At 44.2% G+C, this 20,348-nt stretch overlaps 1 protein-coding gene across 9 annotated transcripts in view; it reads right to left on the reverse strand.

Annotated features, from left to right (window-relative positions):
* The window catches only part of LOC119963564 (serine/threonine-protein phosphatase 2B catalytic subunit alpha isoform), a 400,495-nt gene that overhangs the window by 9,242 nt on the left and 370,905 nt on the right, over positions 1-20,348 (reverse strand). For 4 of the 9 annotated variants that reach the window (XM_038792873.1, XM_038792875.1, XM_038792874.1 and 1 more), the window contains 5 exons: positions 19,157-19,234; positions 16,557-16,583; positions 12,426-12,510; positions 6,227-6,324; positions 2,370-2,378 (listed from right to left, as the gene is read on the reverse strand). In XM_038792873.1, coding sequence (XP_038648801.1) covers positions 2,370-2,378; positions 6,227-6,324; positions 12,426-12,510; positions 16,557-16,583; positions 19,157-19,234 — 297 coding nt within the window. The remainder of the gene's footprint in view (positions 1-2,369; positions 2,379-6,226; positions 6,325-12,425; positions 12,511-16,556; positions 16,584-19,156; positions 19,235-20,348) is intronic. The other 5 variants (XM_038792880.1, XM_038792876.1, XM_038792881.1 and 2 more) reach the window with 3 other exon arrangements.

Below are 20,348 nucleotides of genomic sequence, written 5' to 3' on the forward strand. Positions count from 1 at the left end.
GAGCATCCCTTGTTTTACTCAATCCAGTACCTCCAGCTGCCTCAACCCTGAGCTCTGGGATCCCCGCCCTAAACCTCTCCCCACCACTTTCAAATGCTCCTGAAAACCAACCACTATGGCCAGGTTTTTATTGCTCACCTAATGTCTCTTTATGTGACTGGGTGTCATATTTCTGTTTGGTCACACTCCTGTGAAGTGCCTTGAAGGTGCTTGATAAACGGAGGTATGTTTTTTGCTGGTACTAATCAAGGTTTCATCAATTAACCCTCAGTAATATCACTACACTAATTCATTTTATCATTCAGCAGAGTGGTTAGGTGAGTTTTAACATCTACCAATTAGCAACCTCCGCCAAAGACATTATCCAATAAAGTCACCAATGAGAACTATTCAGTCGATGGGAAAGAATATTCCCTGTGGATTTCCTTTTGGGGATATTAGATCCCAGATTGGTAAGTGAGCCTGGGTTCAAATCTCACTGTGATAAATTGACTACTTGTTGACCGTAGAAAGCCACCATATTGATGCAAAGACCAACTGGTTCCCTCATATCCTTGAGGGAAGGAACCTGTAGTGATCCTCGCCTGAGTGTGTACAGGACTAACAATATAATTGCTCTGCTTTGTCTTTGTATATAAACCTAACTGTGTTTGAATTTGTGTTTAGTTACAGCTCTGCAACTAAAAAAAAAGTGAAAAAGGGGGATGTAGTGATCCTCGCCTGAGTGTGTGCCGAAGGGGCTGATGGGAAATGTAAGTACCACCAGGGGGCAGCACGGGGACATACAAGAGTGACGCCGAAGGCCCGCCCTCGTTCACTTTGGCTGGAGAGGCAGGTGAGCAGGACAGGACGGAAGTTCAGCTCAGGGCTGCAAGTGTGGTTAGGCCTAGTTGCAGAGCATAGAAAAGCAGTATCTTTACAAGTGCCATTCTGTAATTAAAGGCTAACAAAGTCATTTATTGTGGAGCACAATAAACCATCCTTCAACTGCTGAACGACTTCTAGCATTCATTTAAGAAACATAACAGAACCTTGTGTTGTCTGTCCTACAGGTGACTAGAGTTAATCACCAGGCCTTTTAGTGCCCTCGCAAATGGTGAGCCAACAGCGCTCAAGAAGTTCGACATCATCCAGGACAAAGCAACCCATTTGGTTGGCACTCCATCCACACCCTCCACCTCTGATGGACCGTGGCACCGGTCGGTGTGTTATTGACAAGATGAACTGCAGACACACACCAAGGCTCCTTTGATAGCATCTTTAAAATTCACAACTGCTACCATCTAGAAGGACAAGGGCAGCATATACCTGGGAACAGCACCCCGCCCCATCCCCCAAGTTGCTCACCACCCTGACTTGGAAATATATCATTCTTCCTTCACTATCACTGGGTGAAAATCCTGGAACTCCCTCCCTAACAGCATGGTGGGTGCACCTACGCCACGTGGACTGCAGCGGTTCACAAAGGCAGCTCACCACCACATTCTGAAGTGTATATAGGGATGGGTAATAAATGCTGGCCCAGCCAGGGGAGCCCACATCCCGTGAATGAATTTAAAAAAAGAATTCAGCTGCAACCCAATTAATCTCTGCACACGTTCAAACGAGCATGGGTCTGGAGCTGGACGTCAGAATGCCTAAGAAGGTAGTGAGATACTGAGTAATGTCAGCGCTGTTAAACGTGCTCACAGGGCCTTTTTCTTAAATCTGGCTATTTATTTCAACAGTTTTTTGGTAAGACGGTTGGCTTGGTTAAGTGATGTCCCTTACTGCACCAGGCTTAATAATTTCCTGTCGTATTGCAGTATTAAAGTTGCAATGGAAAACATAAAACACCAGTGTGCCTATTTATGCACATACGTGCAAAGAGATTATTTTATATTCCATCAAATACTGCAGCTCTGGCAGTGAACCAGCTTCTGGGTGTTTAATCTCACCAATCAAATGATCCTTTACATAGACGTTTAAGATCTGATGCCTTTGAATGCTGAATATCACTTTTTTTTGTTGTTGCTGCCAGGTTCTGCTTTTCTGCTTTGATTTAAATAAAGTAATAGGAAATGAAGTAATTCATTGAATAATAAAATAAATAAAAACGGAGGTGGTGATAATCTCGGATGGTGCAACTACACAGCATTTGGCTGGGAGTTGCCAGGAAACCAATTAGTCCTCGCACGAGGAAACTGCCTTCCTCGGAACTGTTAATACGCGCGTCCACAAAGAAAATGCTCTTTTTAAAAATAAATTTTACCGGGTGATCCCGTATGTCAGTTTGCACAGGTGAATGTTATTAGCATGTGTGAGTTAGCACCAACACACAGAACACTGACGTACAAAAGGTACATGGGTGAAGTGAATGAAACGGGTACCTGATTCGTCTGAACAGAAGGGAGAGAGAAAGAGTACATCAGAGAGCAAATAGAATATTTGGAAAGAGTGAAGCTGAGAGGAAGTTCATGGGGAGCATTGAACAGACATCCCCATTCCACACACAATACCCAGTTCACACATACATAGATATATCAGGAGACAGCTTACTTCAGTTAATCAAATGCGACAGAACAAGTCAACAATACCGGGAAACTCTCAAGTACTGAGCGACTTCAACATGTAGGTGAGCGATGATCAGACTTGTCCGTGTCCAAGGTACGCCCAACATTTACCACGTGAAATTTATACATTCAATATGCATATTATACAGTGAGAGGAGGAAAAAGATACTGTGATGCAGTTAACAATTCCCCGATTCAATACAGTACATTAGACTCGATAATCAAGAACAGTTACCAAAACTGCAAAATATATTTTAAGAACTTTTTAGAAGCAAATGGTTAATTACCAAATAGATCAATGTTACGGCGTTAATTTATCGGTCAAGCCAAGGACTGGCTTGAAACTACATAAACACATTTTGGGGTCACTTCAGTTCATGTTATATATACAGTTGCGAATTAGCAGCAATATCAGGATTACTACGGTCAATAACCTGGCTCCTATTAGGCAAGTTAAAGTCGCCGTAGTCCCACATGACCATAGGCTGCTTTCTTAATAATAATAATCGCTCACTGTCACAAGTAGGCTTCAATGAAGTTACTGTGAAAAGCCCCTAGTCGCCATATTCCAGCGCCTGTTCGGGGAGGCCGGTACGGGAATTGAACTCGCGCTGCTGGCCTTGTTCTGCATTACAAGCCAGCTGTTTAGCCCACTGTGCTAAACCAGCCCCTTCTTTGAAGGAGCGAGCTGACTGGTGGCGATTTAATCCGATGATCACCTCAGCTCAGGCGAGGGGCAAGGTTTTGGGGGGGAGAGAGCCTTCATGAATAACCTCAGCCGGTACAGGAATTGAACCTGCTGTCTAGCCCACTGAGCTAAACCGGCTCATGTTAACTAATCATTAACAGAACATATTAACAGATCAAACACTGTGACAGGTTTCCAAAATACTACAACTCCTAACTTTCCTTCTTTAATACTTCTGGACAAAGGAATTTTACACATCCTTATAAAATAATGATATAGGTTAGACCTGCACCCAGGGAAAAACTTATGAGAGATCTCCTGTTTAAGTGTTGTCCTTTTTTAAACAAAAAACCAGACCAAATTTAACAAATTAACTGATGTTCCACTTTGTCACTGAGACACAAGTGAAGGGATTCGGGAAATACTAAGTATGTTTTAATGTAAAAGTAGTAGCTGTAACAAGCAAAAAGAAACTGGGAGGGTTCCCCGTATTAAAGTAAACAGTAGAGATAAGCAGAATAAAAGGTGCCATCATTTTGAACAGATCTTCTGAGTTAATTTAATGGTTTGACCAGCTTCATTTAAATACTGGATCTGGGAGAAACAAATCTCAATTTCCTCATCAGCTGGTGGGAAACATACTTGGAGCGGTACACATGGTTCGGTCAGGGGACACCTCCATATCATTCAGTTGTAACATCTAATCCGTTCCAAATCTTGGGGCTACTGATGGTCTTAAAATCAGCACCCAAATATCACAGCCAACTTGGGTTCGTGAACGCAAGACCGGCCAGGGGTTTAAAAAGATGTGGATTCACCTCCAAACTGCAAAATTCTTAATCTAAGGCTTTGACCCTCAGCTTTGAATAATAAGGAAATAATCACTTGGAGTCGGTCCCTTAAATATATAATTATTTAAACCACATAATTACAAAAATCATCATCTGCCCTTTGAATAATAGAGCTGCTCACATTTTGAGAGTAAATCTAATTTTAATTAGTAAACTAAAAATGGCAAGTTATGAATGTTTGTACCAAGTCGACTTATATCTTCCATTGCATTATTTGATCAGGTTTATCCGAGCTGTTCAAATATAGACTATGTTAAATAAAAAATTAGCAACCGTAACAATTAATTAAACAGGAAGGAACACAATACACTCACCAATTTGCTCTGGCAAAATTATATTAGAATTTTAAAAACTTTTTTTTTGGAAAGTGAATCTCTTCTGGTAATGCCCGACACAGTGAAACAGTGCAGGCTGTTCAGAGTGGTTTTAGAAAAAATCTTTGAATAACTGAGATGAGAAAGGCTAGATTTGAAACATACAAGTGCATTAGATTGCACTGTGCAGCACAGCTATCGCCTCAAGGTCCTCCCCAGCCCTTCCCTGGCCACAGCCCCTCTGCCTGAGGGGGAAGAGGTTTGAGTGGCGGGTGATTGCCGTTCTCAGCATCTTCCCACCTTGTAGTCTACACCTCAGTAACATTCCATTCACCGCACACTGCAGAGCACAACTGGCTTCAGGAAATGATCACACGGTGTGCAAGCTGCACCACGGACTGTCCTGTGCAACTCCTTGGACAGATTATGACAAACGATTCCAATATCTATCCACAGTAAATATTGTAGCCACCTAAGATGGACACTGGGCTACAAAATGGAGAACTGCTAAGGCTGCAGGGAGAAAACAGTCTTAGCAAGGACAAGCAGTTTGCAGAAGACTAATTAGCATTCTGCACGTACAGAAACCAGTTTGTGGCCAGGTGCAGAGTGTCAGCCAAAGGTGTAAATGGCAACAAGATCTACATAGTAATGAGGTGATCCAGATCCAGACCCCACACAATAGAAACATTTAAGTATGAATGGATACTTTTGAGTAGACGCCCAGACAGAACGGCACCATTGTATCCAACACAAAGACCATAGGTACCGCCCCACCCATCGAGAAGCGACCCTCAGATTGGGGGGTTTGGAAGATATCGATTGGGAAAAGGCCCAATCGATACATGGCAGGTAAAAGACCCCCCCCCCGAAGGGGCACGGACTTTGGGGGACCTATAAAAGTAGACCCCGCACATGGTTCGGTCTGTTTGGCTCCGGCTCTCTGCTGTTTTCATCGCTTTGCTGATACATCGCATCCTGACTCCAGTTCCATCACCAGCCGTTGAGCCATCAGCCATCGAACTGTAAGTGCCACTACGACGATCGCTACGGGATCCAGACTTTGCTAGACCCTGACAACTTTAAGTACCTGAGAGTTGCAGACCAAGAACGGGACGACGGCCTTGCTCCCTGACCTTGCCTGTTCCTGTCTAGATAAGTATTTTAGTTGTTTAGTATTAGAAGTAAGTTAGTCTCTTCAGCGTATGCATGTGTATTTATTATATTTGTCATAATAAATATCAATCGTTTGGACTTACTAATCGGTGTACAGATTTATTACTTTGAACCTGACCTTGATATACTTGTGAGGTGTCTAAATACGGCACCTGGCAACTCCTGAGCATAATTACATACACAGAGCCATAGCAGTGTTAAGCACACGGCCTTTAAACGGAGGCGTGTTAATACACTCCAGTAAAACGCGCAACAATATTACTAACACGAGTAAAACTTGCTGCTTGAGTTTAGCCCATTGGTCAGATGGCACGAGATAAACTTTTGATGCAAAGTTAAGAACTGTGTTTCTTTCCTGTGTGAAACTGTAACGATGCATTGACCATTCAGTGGGACACAGGCGTTTGCCAAATACTGTTGTAAAGAGCCTTTCGAAGGACCATTTAATTTCTGAAATAACTAATTCTATTCCGTACGTTGTAACGGAAAACAGCATTAATTCAGTTTGCTTCTGTGTCGGGCATTACCGGTAGCATCGTGTCCAATCAGAAAACACCAGCAGTGAAATAATTGGCAAGAGCAAAGGTGTGCGGTTTGACTTCAAGTCGAGAACAATCGGGATAGAAAAATGATCTTCATCCTTACCACTTTGGAGGGTTTGCTTCCCTCCAGCCAGGACCCCACTCGGAAGCATTCCTGTGGGAGTCAGGCCCTTTAGTGTCAGAACACTCTCACTCTCCTCTCTGGAAAAGGCCAACACAAAAATTACCTATTGCACAGAAGCCATTCCAATGGGAGGGGCTGTAATACAGACACATTCATAAACAGCAGCCCGTGGTGACCAAGAGGCTCGGCTTATTTCACTCTTACCCCTTCATTCTAAAGCTTACAACTGCAAACCAAACACAAAGGTGTGGGAATACCGCAGGCCATGACTGAATCTCACCCCATTAATTTGCAATGTGACACAGGCTGTCAGCTGAAACAATTTTTTATGGAAAGGTTGTAAACAATCTGAATACCATTAGTAAGAGGAGTGTAATGAGCAGGATGAGGTGAGCTTCTTCAGCAGGTTGGAATTTGCATCGAGTATTTATCCTTTGGAATTGAATGTTTTTTCCTGCAACGCTCCCAATCATCTATTCCAGGTTTAACTAGGTTTCAACACAAACTGGACGAACAACATCTCATCTTCTGGTTAGGCACGCGACAGCTTTCCGGTCAAAACATCAAATTCAACAACTTCAGATGATCAGCTCCCGGCCAGCCTCAACCCACTTGTTTTCATTTCATTTTAACTGTCTCTTTTAACATTTCTTTTTTTCTATATATTTAAACCCACCCCCATCTTATCCACCTTTCCTTACCCCCTTACCCCTTTGCTTCCCCCTCCCCCCCACATCTCCATCTGTCACAGTTTACCCTCTGATGGCAGTTTCCCTGCTGTTTGGCCTTTCACATCTTTTGTTCTCTCTGGGGACTGCCATTAATACTCTTTCCCCTGGGTATCTGTGGCCATTAGCACCCGGTTTCCCTGGGTATCTGTGGCCATTAGCACCCGGTTTCCCTGGGTATCTGTGGCCATTAGCACCCGGTTTCCCTGGGTTTCTGTGGCCATGACTCATCTTTCATTCTCACTCCACAGTATAAATATTCCCCACTTTCTCTGTCTGTTAGCTTTGACAAAGGGTCACCTGGAGTCGAAACGTTAGCTCTTTTCTCCCCCTACAGAGGTTGCCAGACCTGCTGAGATTTTCCAGCATTTTCTCTTTCGTCCCAGGTTGTCTCCCGACTTCCAGTGGTGGTTATGAGCTGAGTAGTTGCACACAACGTGGCTCCCGCTAAGGGACATGGTTCTTGGCCCTTTTTACCCCGTTAACGGGTGAGGTTTTTGGGAAGAATAGCAGGGTAATTAAAGTTTGTTGGTTCCTCTTCCAGTGGCAGGTGAGACAATACGAGACTGAAGCTGAATAAAGGCCCCTCATCCGACTCTGAAGGATCTCGTGGCAGAGTCGGGGAGAAAATGGCGGAGGCCCCCCCCCCGTGCTGTCGTTGCCCTCCCAATGGACAATATCGAAGTCAGTGGAATTCCTCACGGGGAATGCAAGAAGCGAAGCTGGCAATGCTGGGGGGTCTGTCCAGGGAGATTGAGGTGATGGTGGCAGCTATTACAGTGACTCTGGCGGGATGGGAACAGTGGTTGGAAACGAAGGGCTCAACAACTCGGGAGGTGGAGGACGCGGTCACAGACCACAGTCACTGGATTGCATGAGGTAGTGTTTGGAGGCTGAGGTAGTCTTATTGGCGGAGGCCCAAAAGGTAATGAAGGCCAAGATGGATGACCAGGAGATCCATTCCAGGCTCCAGAACCTGGAGATTGTTGGGCTCCTGGAAGACATTGAAGGTACGAATGCCACAGAGTGCGTGGTGATGTTTGGGAAGTTGGTTGGAGGAGGGGCACTTGGGGGCGAGCCCTCCCAAGGTAGACCAGGCCCACCCGTCGCTGCCACAAAAGCCCACCAAGGGCAGTGACGAATAATGGATCCGTGGGGGTTTGGGTACCCGAGGGAAAGGGAGTTTTCTTTCTTCGCGCACATACACTTGGTCTACTCCCCGATAGATTTTTTTGCGATGGGGATATTGTTTCTCCTGGGGTTGGTGGGGGCTGAGCGCTCGGCGGTTGTAATATCGGACCACGTCCCACACTACGCGGATGTGCGGCTGGGGTCTGGCCGAGATTGGGCACGTCACTCCTGGTTGGTAAGGGGCTTTGTGAAAGGGTGGCTTCGGGATTCAACAAGAACAAGGAGGTTTCACCCTCTACCTTCTGGGAAGCATTGTTGGAGGGGGGGGGGGGGGGGGGGATAATTTTGTATAACGCCCAGAGCGATAAGATTAGCAGGGTGGAAAGGCAGAGATGGCTGACTCCATATTGGAGGTGGATCGGCAATACTCCATGGTCCCTACAGCAGAGTTATTAGCAGAGGGGGAGAGGCTACAGATGGAGTTTGAGCTTGTGTCGAGGGGAAAGCGGTGAGCCAACTTCGTTGTTCACGAGAGGCAATTTATGAGTATGGTGAGAAGGCCAGCTGGTTATTGGCTCACCAGTCGAGGCAGCGGCAGCCGTGCAGGGGATAGCCCAGGTTTACAATGATGGGGGAGGGCTGGTTACTGCTCCAGATGGCATTCATGGGGTATTATGAGCCGTTCTACTGGGGGTTGTGTAAATCTGAGCCTCCGGAGGAAGACGTGGGGATGGAGCAGTTTTCCGATGGGTTGTCCTTCCGGGTAATGGATAGGGAGAGGAGGCAGCGGCTGGAGGCACCGCTGGGGTCGGAGGAGATTATGGACTGTATCTGTTCCATGCAGTCGGGGAAGGCACCCGGACCGGATGGTTTCCTGGTGGATTTCCACAAACAGTTTGCGGCCTTTTTGGTGCCACACTTACTGGGGATGTTTAATGACTCTTTGTCTCGGGAGGTGCTGCCGGCCATGTTAGCCCAGGCGTTGATGTCTTTATTTCCGAGGAAGGACAAGGATCCCTTGGAGTGTTGGTCTTACAGCCCTGTCTCACTGTTCAATCCTCAAAGGTATTAGTTGAGCTGCTGGTGACACGTCTGGACGGGTGTTTGCCTGAGGTAATCTCCGAGGGCCAGACGGGGTTAGTGCAGGACCAATAGCTGTCGGCCAATATCAGGAGACTTTTAAACGTGGCCCTGTCGCCGTCCTTGGGGACTGGTCCAGAGGTGATCATCTCCATGGACACGGAGAAGGCATTTGATTGAGAGGAGTGGAGGGACCTTTTTGGTGTTTTGGGTTTCGGCCAATATTTATCTCCTGGGGTGAGACTGCTGTATAGCGCGCCCCCCCACCCCGCCCCCAACACACACACAGAGCTAGTGTCCAAACAATGTGGAGTTCAGCAGCAGAGGGGTTAAAGGCAGTAATGCCTGATGTCCCCGTTAATGTTTGCACTGGCGATTGAGCCACTGCGCTAAAGCCGTCTAGCGGGTGGGGGATATGGAGAATAGGGTGTCCCTTTATGCGGATGACTTGTTGCTACACGTTTCCACTTTTGGGGGAACAATGGAGCTGTTGAGGAAGTTTGTTTCCTTCTCAAAATACAAACTGAATGTGAGTAAGAGTGAGATCTTTCTGGTGAGCCTCAGCAGAGGGAAGCAGACTTGGGGAGGCTGCCGTTTAGACTGGCCAAGACCAGGTTCGGTATTTAGAGATATTGATGGACATTGACGGGGTCTTGCTGCATATATTGAACCTGGCCAGCCAGGTGTAGGGGGTGAAGGGGGACCTGAGGAGGTGGGATGCTCCCCTGTTGTCCCTGGCAGGAGAGAGTGCAAAAGGTCAAAATGAACATTCGGCCGAGGTTCTTGTTTAGGTTCCAGCGTTTCCCGATGTTCCTCTGTTTGTTTTCAGCAGGGTTGATTTTCACGGCCTTTATCTGGGCGGGTAAGACCCCCAGGATTGGAAAAGTCTTCCTGCAGAAGGAGAGGCAATCGGGAGGGCAGGAGCCACCGAATCTGATGTCCTATTACTGGACGGCGAACATTGAGAAAAAGTGAGGGAGGGTGAAGGAGCTGCGGTCGGGGTGAGGGTGGGAGTGGATGAAGGAGGCTTCCTGTACAGGGTGGTGTCTAAGGGCATTGGTTACAGACCGTTGTCTGCTCGGCAAACACCAAGTATTTGGGGCCAATTCAGGCAGCATTTTAAATTGGGAGCGACGTCACTGCTGTCACCAATTTGTGGGAACCATAGGTTTCGGAAGCAATGTACAAGATTTGGAGGAGGGAGGGGGTCGAGAAGTTCAAGGATTTGTTTGTGGAGGGTAGGTTTGTGGGACGGGAGGAGATGGTGGAGAAATTTCAACTCCCGAGGGGGAGCCCGTTTAGGTACCTGAAGGTGCAAAACTTTGTTCATAAGGAGTTGTCATCATTCCCTCGGCTACCGGAACCTACACCTCTGGACAAGATGCTATCTCTAAATAAAATAGGGCAGATATCCAATATATATGGGTAGTTGTTGGGTCAGGGGAGTGATTCTATTGGAAACTGTTCAGCGCCTTCTTTAAGGACTTGGTCATGGATAGCAACTGGGGGGAGGTTAGGGTATTATTATTTTAAAAAATAACAACTTGTATATATTCTGTTGGATTGTTTTGTATGTGTTAAATTGTAAACTTCCTGAATAAAAATATTTTTAAAAATCATTTTGCCTCCCACACTTGCGCAGAACACTGACCAAGAAATAAAAGATCAACTTGTCCCCTGTTGCTTATCAGATACACAGATCAGTCTGGGTCTGCGATCACGAGAAAGCACCACCCTGGATTTGAAACCCAGACAGATTGTCTAGTTGAGAGAGGGGCTTGCAGACAAAGCTGTAACAATCAAAGGCATACAGCCCGAGGGCCACTGGGCAAACCGTGCACCCAACCAAATTCAAATGCTTTGGGCGAACAAGCTCAAGATGATCCAGGAAAACAACTCGAGTCAGTTCATTGGGAGAATTTTTCAGCAGAATGTAGGTCATGGTTTTGAGGAAATCGGCCATCTGCAGACTGCTCAGAAAAAGAACATTTAGAGGGAAGATTCTTTAGTTAAGGTTTCCTCGCAGGGAGAATGGATCCTTCATCTGGGCCTCAATAATGTGAATTTTAACATAAAATCCAATATTTGTTTGTGTAAGAAAATGGCCAGAATTTAATCAATAACATTTTGATTTGGCCCAATCTGGATTCAGTCTGGATTTTAATCTGGGTCTTTTCCCCCTGGCCAGCAACAAGTTCTCTTTTCAAGTAATCGATTTGCTTTTGAAAGTTATTATTGAATCTGCTCCTTTCAGCAGTGCCTTCCAGATCACAAAACTGGCTGTGTAAAAACACACCTCCCCCTCTAATCGTTTTGTCATGAACTTTAAATCCATCTCCTCTGGTTACCAACCAGTGAAAATTATTTCTCCTTATTTACACTGTAACACCCTTTAAAGTTTTTGAACACCTGTATTAAACCCCTCCTCAACTTTTAATCTTCAGTTTTCAATCGACAAGAGTTCTTGGGCAGAAAACGAGGCAGGCTGTGGGACTTGGGGACAAAACTACCGTATCGAATATTCTGATCATTGCTCTCAATACTGAGCCTCTAGTAAAGTCTCTTGTTTATATAATAAACCATTAACCAGCACCGGTTCAGCACATGTGGGAATGATCTCCGTTGGTGCTGTATCAATAGTTTGCAAGAATCTCAGAACGAGATTGTCATTAGCAAATTGTGTCTGAGAGATTTAACAGTGTTTTTCAGCAAGTGATGCGTGTGATATTGGGGTTCATATCAATGATCACTAAGTTATTCAGCCACTGGAAGCAGCTTCTCCTCATTTACTCAATCAAAATCCTTCCTAATTTTGAAATCTGTTAAATCTCCTCTAACCTTCTCTACTCCAAGGAGAACAATCCCAGGTTCTCCACGTAATTGAAATTCCACATCCCTGCCCCATTCTAGTAAATCTCCTTCGCACCCTCTCCAAGTACCTTGACATCCTTCCCTAAAGCGCGGTGTCCAGAACGAGACACAAAACTCCAACTTGGACTGAGCCAGTGCTCTGTAAAGCCCGGGGGGAAGAAACAATCAATAACAAGCTATTAAAAAAAGCAAAACATCCTTCATGAGAACTGAAAAGCTAACTCTGTTTCTCTCTCCAGATGCTGCCTGCTCTGCTGAGTATTTTCGACATTTTCTCTTCTTAATCACTAAACTTGCGCCTTGCACAGAATACAATTGGTGTCCCAAAAACAATGCCAGTTAACAGCAGCATTATAGATCAGACTTACCGTAGGACAGAAAACATCTTAGCCATCTTGCCAATTGCTCGAATCTTGTTCCTAATGACTTCCTTACGGGCAGCAGCAGATGCACCTAGCAAAACATCGCACTGACATTAGTTTCTTACTCCTTTCTCGCACACAGATGTGCACAGGCAAGTTAGGGGAACTTAAATCTCTTAACATTCGGAGAGTAATGCAGCATTAATATTCATCGGTGTGCGTCAGAAATCCTGCCCGAAATTGTCGCCAGGTTTCAACTAAAAAATCAACACATTGGATAATGTTGCGAATTGAGCTGAGAATTGTGTTTAATTTCTTCACCAGTGGAACATTCCGGAGAGGGAGGAAGAGAACAAACTGAAGGCTAATATTTAAGCTTTGTTTCAGCTTGGTGCCTTGGTCGCACCAAAAGATTTCAAAGCACTTCCCCCACTGGGTTGCTTTGGATTCTCATCGAATTTCGCTTTGTGGTTAAAATCAACTTTATTTGTGAGGAGAGATGCCCCGCGGGGGGGGGGGTGGGGGTGACTGTGTTTAGGAGCATGGTGGGGGGTATTGTGTTTAGGAGCATGGGATATCAGAGTGGGACAATCAGCGGGGTATCAAATGCCAAGTAATGCTCCCATTACGCACCGCAGGCGTATCATTGATCTCGGAAAAATCGACACCACACTTGCCATTCCACCGGCACCCCAATATTTCATGTACAATGTTTGTAAAAACGTGAAAACCTTCATTGCACGAGGGGGTAATGAATTTGAACGTAGGTTCTGAGTGAAAGTAGACTAGTAACAGCAGCAGATTCGCTCGACAACTTTCAACCCAGGTTCTCATAGCAGAGGCCATTTGGCCCATCGAGTCTGCACTCGGGTTACTAACTGCTCGCTTTAGGTGAATTAACATTGAAAACAGATTAGAGCATTAGTAAGCATATTAGGAACTTGCGACATAATTCATCAACCCTGGTGCACCAAGGAGCTGATATTTGGGACAATCAATAATCAGCTGAAAATATCGAGAATGGGTTAGGGTTAAGGTGCGACGACATTTGTAAAAGTTGGTGTGTCACGGACACCTATCCTTCACCGAATATTAATGGAATTAAAATTGACTAAAACCTACCCGTCCTCAACATATTTTCCAAACATTTTACTCGTTATTTAGGCCTTCCCAGTAAAGCCTATAGCATAATTGGATCAGTCGGTTGGCCTCTTGCCTGTGAATCAGAAGACTGTAAATTTAAGCCCCCACTTTGGACCTTACTCAGGGCGACACTGACAGATAGCATCGACAAGACTGTCTTCTGGATAAGATATTGTCATGGTGAGTGTCCCTTTAAGAAGGGTTTGGTCTCACCACATGACTTGTAGCACGGCTTCAGTGATATCATTTGTGGGTGGAGCTGGGCTGTGGCTGTCAGGTGAAGGGAGGGTTAGTTTTTTGGGTTTCAGTTTCGGTTTGTTGCTTTGGACGGCAGACGAGAAGCAGTGTTTCCCTGTTTTCATTTTAAAGCTGAACTGAGTGTACAGTGGGTGTGACAAACAGCCTTGGTAACTTTCGAGATAGAGTTGCTTTCCGGAAGGAGTTTTGAATCTGCTGGTTGGAACTGGATCAGAATCTCAGGGAAAGGATCGGTCCCATTCAAATGAGATTACAGTGTGCTGGGCCTCGTCTTGAAAGGGGTTTTGGTTTATTGGATTTTGTTATTGAATTGGAACAGCTGGGGGGGGGGGGATTCATTAAGGGTTATATACATAGATTACTGTAGCTGTTATGTTTTCTCTATGTTTGTAATTGAGTACAAATTCTGGCTGTGTTTTATATTAGCTACATTCTTATAATAAACTTTGTTTTGATAAAAGCACCTAGGGAGTCTGATGAATCACACCTGAAGTGAAGTTTCTTGCGCTCATCCTAGCCAAATTCAACATAAAAGTTATTGGTCAGGTGAGCTTCATAATAAACTTTGGAGTTTCTAAGACCTGGCCCACAACAATATTAAACCAAAATCTCGCCTACCTGTTCTCAGGTGGTTCTAATGGGACTACTGAAAGAAGCTCCCCAGTGTAATGACCCACATTAGTCCCTCCACCAAGATCAAAGTACTTGAACTGCGTTACTATATATCAACGGAACAACACTGGCAGGAATTGACCAATAGGAATGGAGGATAACACTTGTCTATTCTTTAGCCCTGAAATCCAATTCCCTAAAAAGTTAACCAAAGTCAATATTTTTAAAACTCACGATGTAATTAATAAAAATACTTGCAGGGGTTATGGCTGCATTTCCGTTTTAACTCATTCAGACCAAGGAGCTGGCCTTGCAACGAGAACATTTCGCTGTCACATTTTATACAGCACTAGCTACCGTGGCTCCTCTGGAAGCAGGAACTGGTTCCAGGGTGCGCGATATTTCACAAGGAAAGGACTTTGCCTTCCGACGTGGAGAAATGAGAATCTTCACTAATGTTCAAACCCTTTGGGACCAGCGCCAGGTGGACCAGAGAGAACTGATGTCCACATTTTTGCACTCAACTGTGATTGTTCTTGGATAATCACATTTAAAAAGATATTTCAAACTTTACATTTCTCGGGAAAATCTCATAGGACGGTGGCTCATTAAAACAGCCCAGTGGAAATGGGTGGTTTACTGACCTTCCCATTTGAATAGCGAATGATTATTACCTTTGTCTCTCTCTCCTCTGCGCTGGGTATCTACGACGGTGACGGATTATACATTTCTCTGGGATTAAGCGCTAATTGAACTAAAGTTCGTTACTCTGTGGCAGGCACAGAATTACATAAACTGCCCAGCACAGGAACAGGCCCAACTGCCTTGTGCTGTTGTTAAACTCTACACGAGCCTTCTCCCACTCCCCTCTCCATCTCACCCTATCACCATCTCCTTCTATTCCCCTCTCCCTCATGTGTTTGCCCAGCTTATCCTTAAATGCCTCTGCCCTATTCATCTCTGCACTCCCTGTGGGAGTGAGCTCCACATTCCCACCCCTCTCAGGGTAAAGAGATTTCTCCTGAATTCCCCATTGGATTTATTATACACCTTAATGACCTCTAGTTCTGGAAATAGCTTCTGGACATCTACGCTATTGAATCACTTCATATTTTTGAAGACCTTGATCAGTCACCCCTCAACATTTTTTCATGAGAAAAGTTCCAGTCGGTTCTGCCTCTCCTGATAGTTAGAATCAATCAGTTCTGGTAGAATGCATTATTCCTCAAAATCTTCAAATGACAAGCTCCCAACAAAGAGGCCAAGTAGGTTAATCTTTCCGCCTTTTCCTTCCATGAATGAAGATTAAGTTTGGAGTAGTCACTTTCTTCCAATAAGTAAGTGAAACGTATCAACTTGGAAAGCTTCTACGTTCAACGCCCGACCTCTGAGGAGAGAGGCAATCAGCTGAAGGCAGCCACAGTAACAATAGAAATGCCCTTGGCTTCCTAAAATTACAGCAGATCAGATTATGGTTCTTATCCCTACTGGAGGGTAGTTGGAATCCGCCTTTTGGGAAAATGCATAATTGGGTTTGGATGTGACCTTCCTACCATCCCAGCATCCCATGCCTCCCAATGCCCATTGTCAAGGCTCACACATGAATAATGATGACTTAACTAGGGGAAGGGGGAAATTTAGGCGGATAGGACCTAGGAATTCCCAATCTTCCAAGGCTCGAATTGTTCAGCTTGAAGTCGTACAAACTAAGGCATTGCATTTAGCTTTTGGACAGTTCCCTGATGAAAATACAAGCTGAATGAAAACGATGAGCACTTTTCCAAGGTCCGCTAGTCAGCACAGAAGCAGGGGAATTGATGCGACACAGGAGTGAAGCTACAGAGAGTTCAGCCAGGTCTCTCCTACTCTATGCATTAGCTTCTCTAAAACGCCATCAAAACGTTGAATTACTGAGGTTAAATATAAAAAGGACGAAAGCTAATTGAACGGAAGCCTAGTTGGTGAATTTCAAAGCTCCACGCCCCCGGGCAAAAGCAAATCTGTTTCTAAAAGTTGTGCTTTTTACACAACACTGTCCCATAAATGTGAAGTAGCACAGCTAAGAAAATGACAAGCTAGTCTCGAGTAGCTTTGCCGTCCTTCAACAAGTCATTTGATTTGTACCTTTCTTCTGGCCATAAGTGAGCTGTTCTTCTCATAAGAAAATCCAGAAAGTAAAGAGATAAACAGATCAGTAGGAAGTTTTCAAGAATGGGAACAAAACACAGGTACAAATATCTGACACAACCAATGGAAAAGTTTTAAAATCAAATTCTGTGGAGATAGAAGAGAAACAAATTAGATGAGGAAAAAAAAAGAAAGGAAAACAAAAATAGCTGATGAAAATAGGCACTCGGAATAAAGCAGCAATTTTACCTATCGTTAGCACTCGAAGCTAATTCAATATAGCTTAGTTTAAGACAATATGCTCTGCTCTGTCCAGGGATACTATCTATTGTGTAAATGCCTGAAGGAACATAGAAGGTTTTGTTTTCTGTAATTAGTATACTAGTGGAAGATTATGCCCGTTTACAACAATTGTAAGTCTAGGCCTGGGCAAGTTTGCAGAAAATGGTTGAGTAGAATGGTTCCATCAGGGACGGGGAAGTTTAGTTATTGAGGTGTTCAAAATTCTCAACAGTTCTGACAGGTAGAGAAGGTTATTCTGTTTCCACTAATTGGTATGTCAGTGACTGGGGGGGGGGGGGGGGTCACAGTTTCAAGACAGTCAGCAAGAGAGCTCGGAGTGAGATGAGGAGAAACCTCTTTACTCAGAGAGTTGTTGGGGTTTGGAATAAGCTGCCTGGGAGAGTGGTGGAGGTGGATTCCATGGGAGGTTTCAAAAGAGAGTTAGATATATATTTAAAAGTGATGAATTTAGAGGACTACGGAGATGGGGCTGGGGAATGGGACTAGCTGGGTAGCTCTTTTGGGAGCCGGTGCAGACACGATGGGCCGAATGGCCTCCTTCTGTGCTGTAAATGACAAAAGAAAACAAACGAATGTGGAGAGACTAGAGAAGCTGGGGTTCCCTTCCATGGAGCAGAGAATGTTAAGGGGAGATTCAATAAGAGCTGTTCAAAATTGCAAAGGGTTTTGATGGAGTAGAGAGGGAGAAACTGTTCCCTCTGGTAGGAGGGTTGGTAACCATAGGAACAAGGCCATTTTAGCTCCTCGAGTTTGTTCCTTCATTCAATGAGATAATGGCTGACCTGCAACCTCAATCGACATACCCACCCTTTGCCTTGTGTACTTTAATACTTTTGGGTAACGAAAATCTGTTAATTCAAATGAATAAATTAGGAGCATGAATAGGCCAATTTTCCTCTGGAGCCTGCTCTGCCATTTGAAAAGATGGCCTGAATGTGGCCACTTTCCACCTTCCTGACTACCCTCAATAACTTTTGGCTCCCTTGTTAGTCAAGAATCTCAGATCTAAAATTAACAATTGATCGAGCTTCGGAAGTGTTTACTGATGTTACACTTCAAAGGTTTGACTCTATGTTTTAAGATTGTGCCTCTGGTTCTAAACTCCCCAATCAACAAAAGTAGTTTATTTCTATATACCCAATCGGATCCCCTCCCGAAGGTGAAACTTTGTTCAAACACCCCACCTCAAATCAAGTTCCAGGAAATACAACCCCAGTTTTCTTTTTACATTTCCATTTTTTTCAAACCAGGGGCAACAGGCAACTGGCAAAAGAACCAAAGGGGCGGATAAGGAAGATTTAAAAAAAATTTTTACGATGATCTGGAGGGCGTTGCCTGCAAGGGCAGCGGAATTGGATTCAATAGGAACTTTCAAAAAGGGAATTGGGTTAATATTTGAAAAGATAAATGTGCAGGGCTCTGGGGAAAGAGCATGGAAATGGGACTCGATAGATAGCTCTTTCAAAGCGCTAACACAGGCTTGTGGGCCAGGATTGATGAAAGAGTCCATGAATAGGTGCGTTATACAACCCAGGGCTACTGATCTCTCAACCCACTTGCTTCATTTTTGATTTTTACGTTCTTGAATTGTGCTTCACTGTTTATTATTGGAGTAATTTTGAGTAGCAAAGTCTAAAGAGAAGGGCAGGTAACACTCACAGGAAGTGGTATATATTCATAAATATACTCACAGGAAGTATATTTGATATTTTTAATTACTGAAATGTCCCTAAAAACTATTAAGTGCAACAACAACACTTTAGTTGGTTAATTTTTCAACGCTGCTTTACCATGTGGAGTGTGAGAATTATTATTTTTAATGTGATGTAGAGATTAGAAGGTCAGTACAGAAAAATGAAAGAATTAAAATAATTAGAAAACAATGATGCCAGAAATCATTAATCAGCAACCGAGATTGGCCTTTGGGAATGAAGAGGGAACAGGAGTGTTTGTTTTTAAATTTAAAAATAAATTTAGAGTACCCAATTCTTTTTTTTCCCCAATTAAGGGGCAATTTAGCGTGGCCAATCCACCTACCCGGCACATTTTTGGGTCGCGGGGGTGAGACCCACGCAGACACGGGGAGAATGTACAAACTCCACGCGGCCAGTGACTCGGAGCTGGGATCGAACCCGGGTCCTCGGCACCATGAGGCAGCAGTGCTAACCACTGCGCCGCCGTGACGCCCGTAACATGAGTGTTTTAAGGCTGAGCTTTTAGAAAAGAGATTTCTCACTGTGTATGAGCTCTTGGCTGTAGTTGCAACCTTTATCAGTCCATGTGCAGTCTCTTACCATCAAAGCCATCGTCTCCTTCAGTCATTAGTTCATCATCAGAGCAGATACTGAGCACATTCACCAACATTTCAGTCACTAGGAGAAAAGGAAGAAAAGCAAAATCAGCGAAACAGACCCCCTGCAATGCTCGCATTCAAAGATAATTCACCCAATCAGCCGGGAACAAATGTCAAAAAGAGCTACCACTCCTAGCTCAATGCCTTTACACAAACCAAATATGCCTGGTATCTATGGGTGCATAGACTCGTAACCCTGAATGGTCTTACTGCCGCTTATTTTAAGTTGTGCTGAAGAAAGCTAGGGTGGAATAAAATGGAAGCACTTCAAAATATGGCCGAAAGGGACGAGAAGCTCACTGCTTGGCTGAGGGGTCGTAACACATGGAGTTCGGAGTGAGGGGAAAGTTGTTATATGCCTTGCCTTTTCCTCCAAGATAGCCAGGTATATAGTGTTGACAAAGAATATAAAAATAAGAAGTTTGAATCAAAACAAATTTATTTTACACTACTAAACTTGATTAGGTTTGCACACTTTACTAAGTAACAGATGCTAAACTAATAATACTGAATCTGTAGTGCAGTATTCAATACTCTAACTATTAAACTACACTATAACTTGACCCTGTGCTATATCTCTACAATGAAATCTCACTCTGCTCTCATCAGCTTCTCATCATCTTCTCCCAGAATTCCTAGAGATGCTGCCTTATCTACAATAACTTAGTAAAGCTATCTAGCGTTTGATTTACATAGTGTCTGATGTTGACCCTTTACTACACTTGTACTATACATATCATTACAGAAATCAGAACAAGAGCAAAGAGCTACAGGAACAGACAGCAAGAGCTACTGTAGGAGCTGATTGTATTGTGACACTGCCCGTCTCTGTTGGGAGTACGTGCTGATAAAGTAGTCTCCACGAGTGTTATTTCCAGCCCAAAACACCACAGAGTTACAACACATGGTCATCTGCTCTCCAAAGGATTTGCAAGTAATAACCATCTGTTGTGTTTACTGTGTGTAAGTAATTGTATTTGATAATTATTGCTGCCAATGTATTGGCTGCTTTAAACGGTTCACATATTTCAGCGGTGCACCTCAATTTTGTTCTGACATCTCATCATGTACCAGCCTTCCTGTCCATTGACATCAGTTGTAAAGAACATTTATATACTGCCATTCACAACTGT

The sequence above is a fragment of the Scyliorhinus canicula genome, chromosome 3 (assembly GCF_902713615.1).
Source record: "Scyliorhinus canicula chromosome 3, sScyCan1.1, whole genome shotgun sequence".
NCBI classification, from domain to species: domain Eukaryota; kingdom Metazoa; phylum Chordata; class Chondrichthyes; order Carcharhiniformes; family Scyliorhinidae; genus Scyliorhinus; species Scyliorhinus canicula.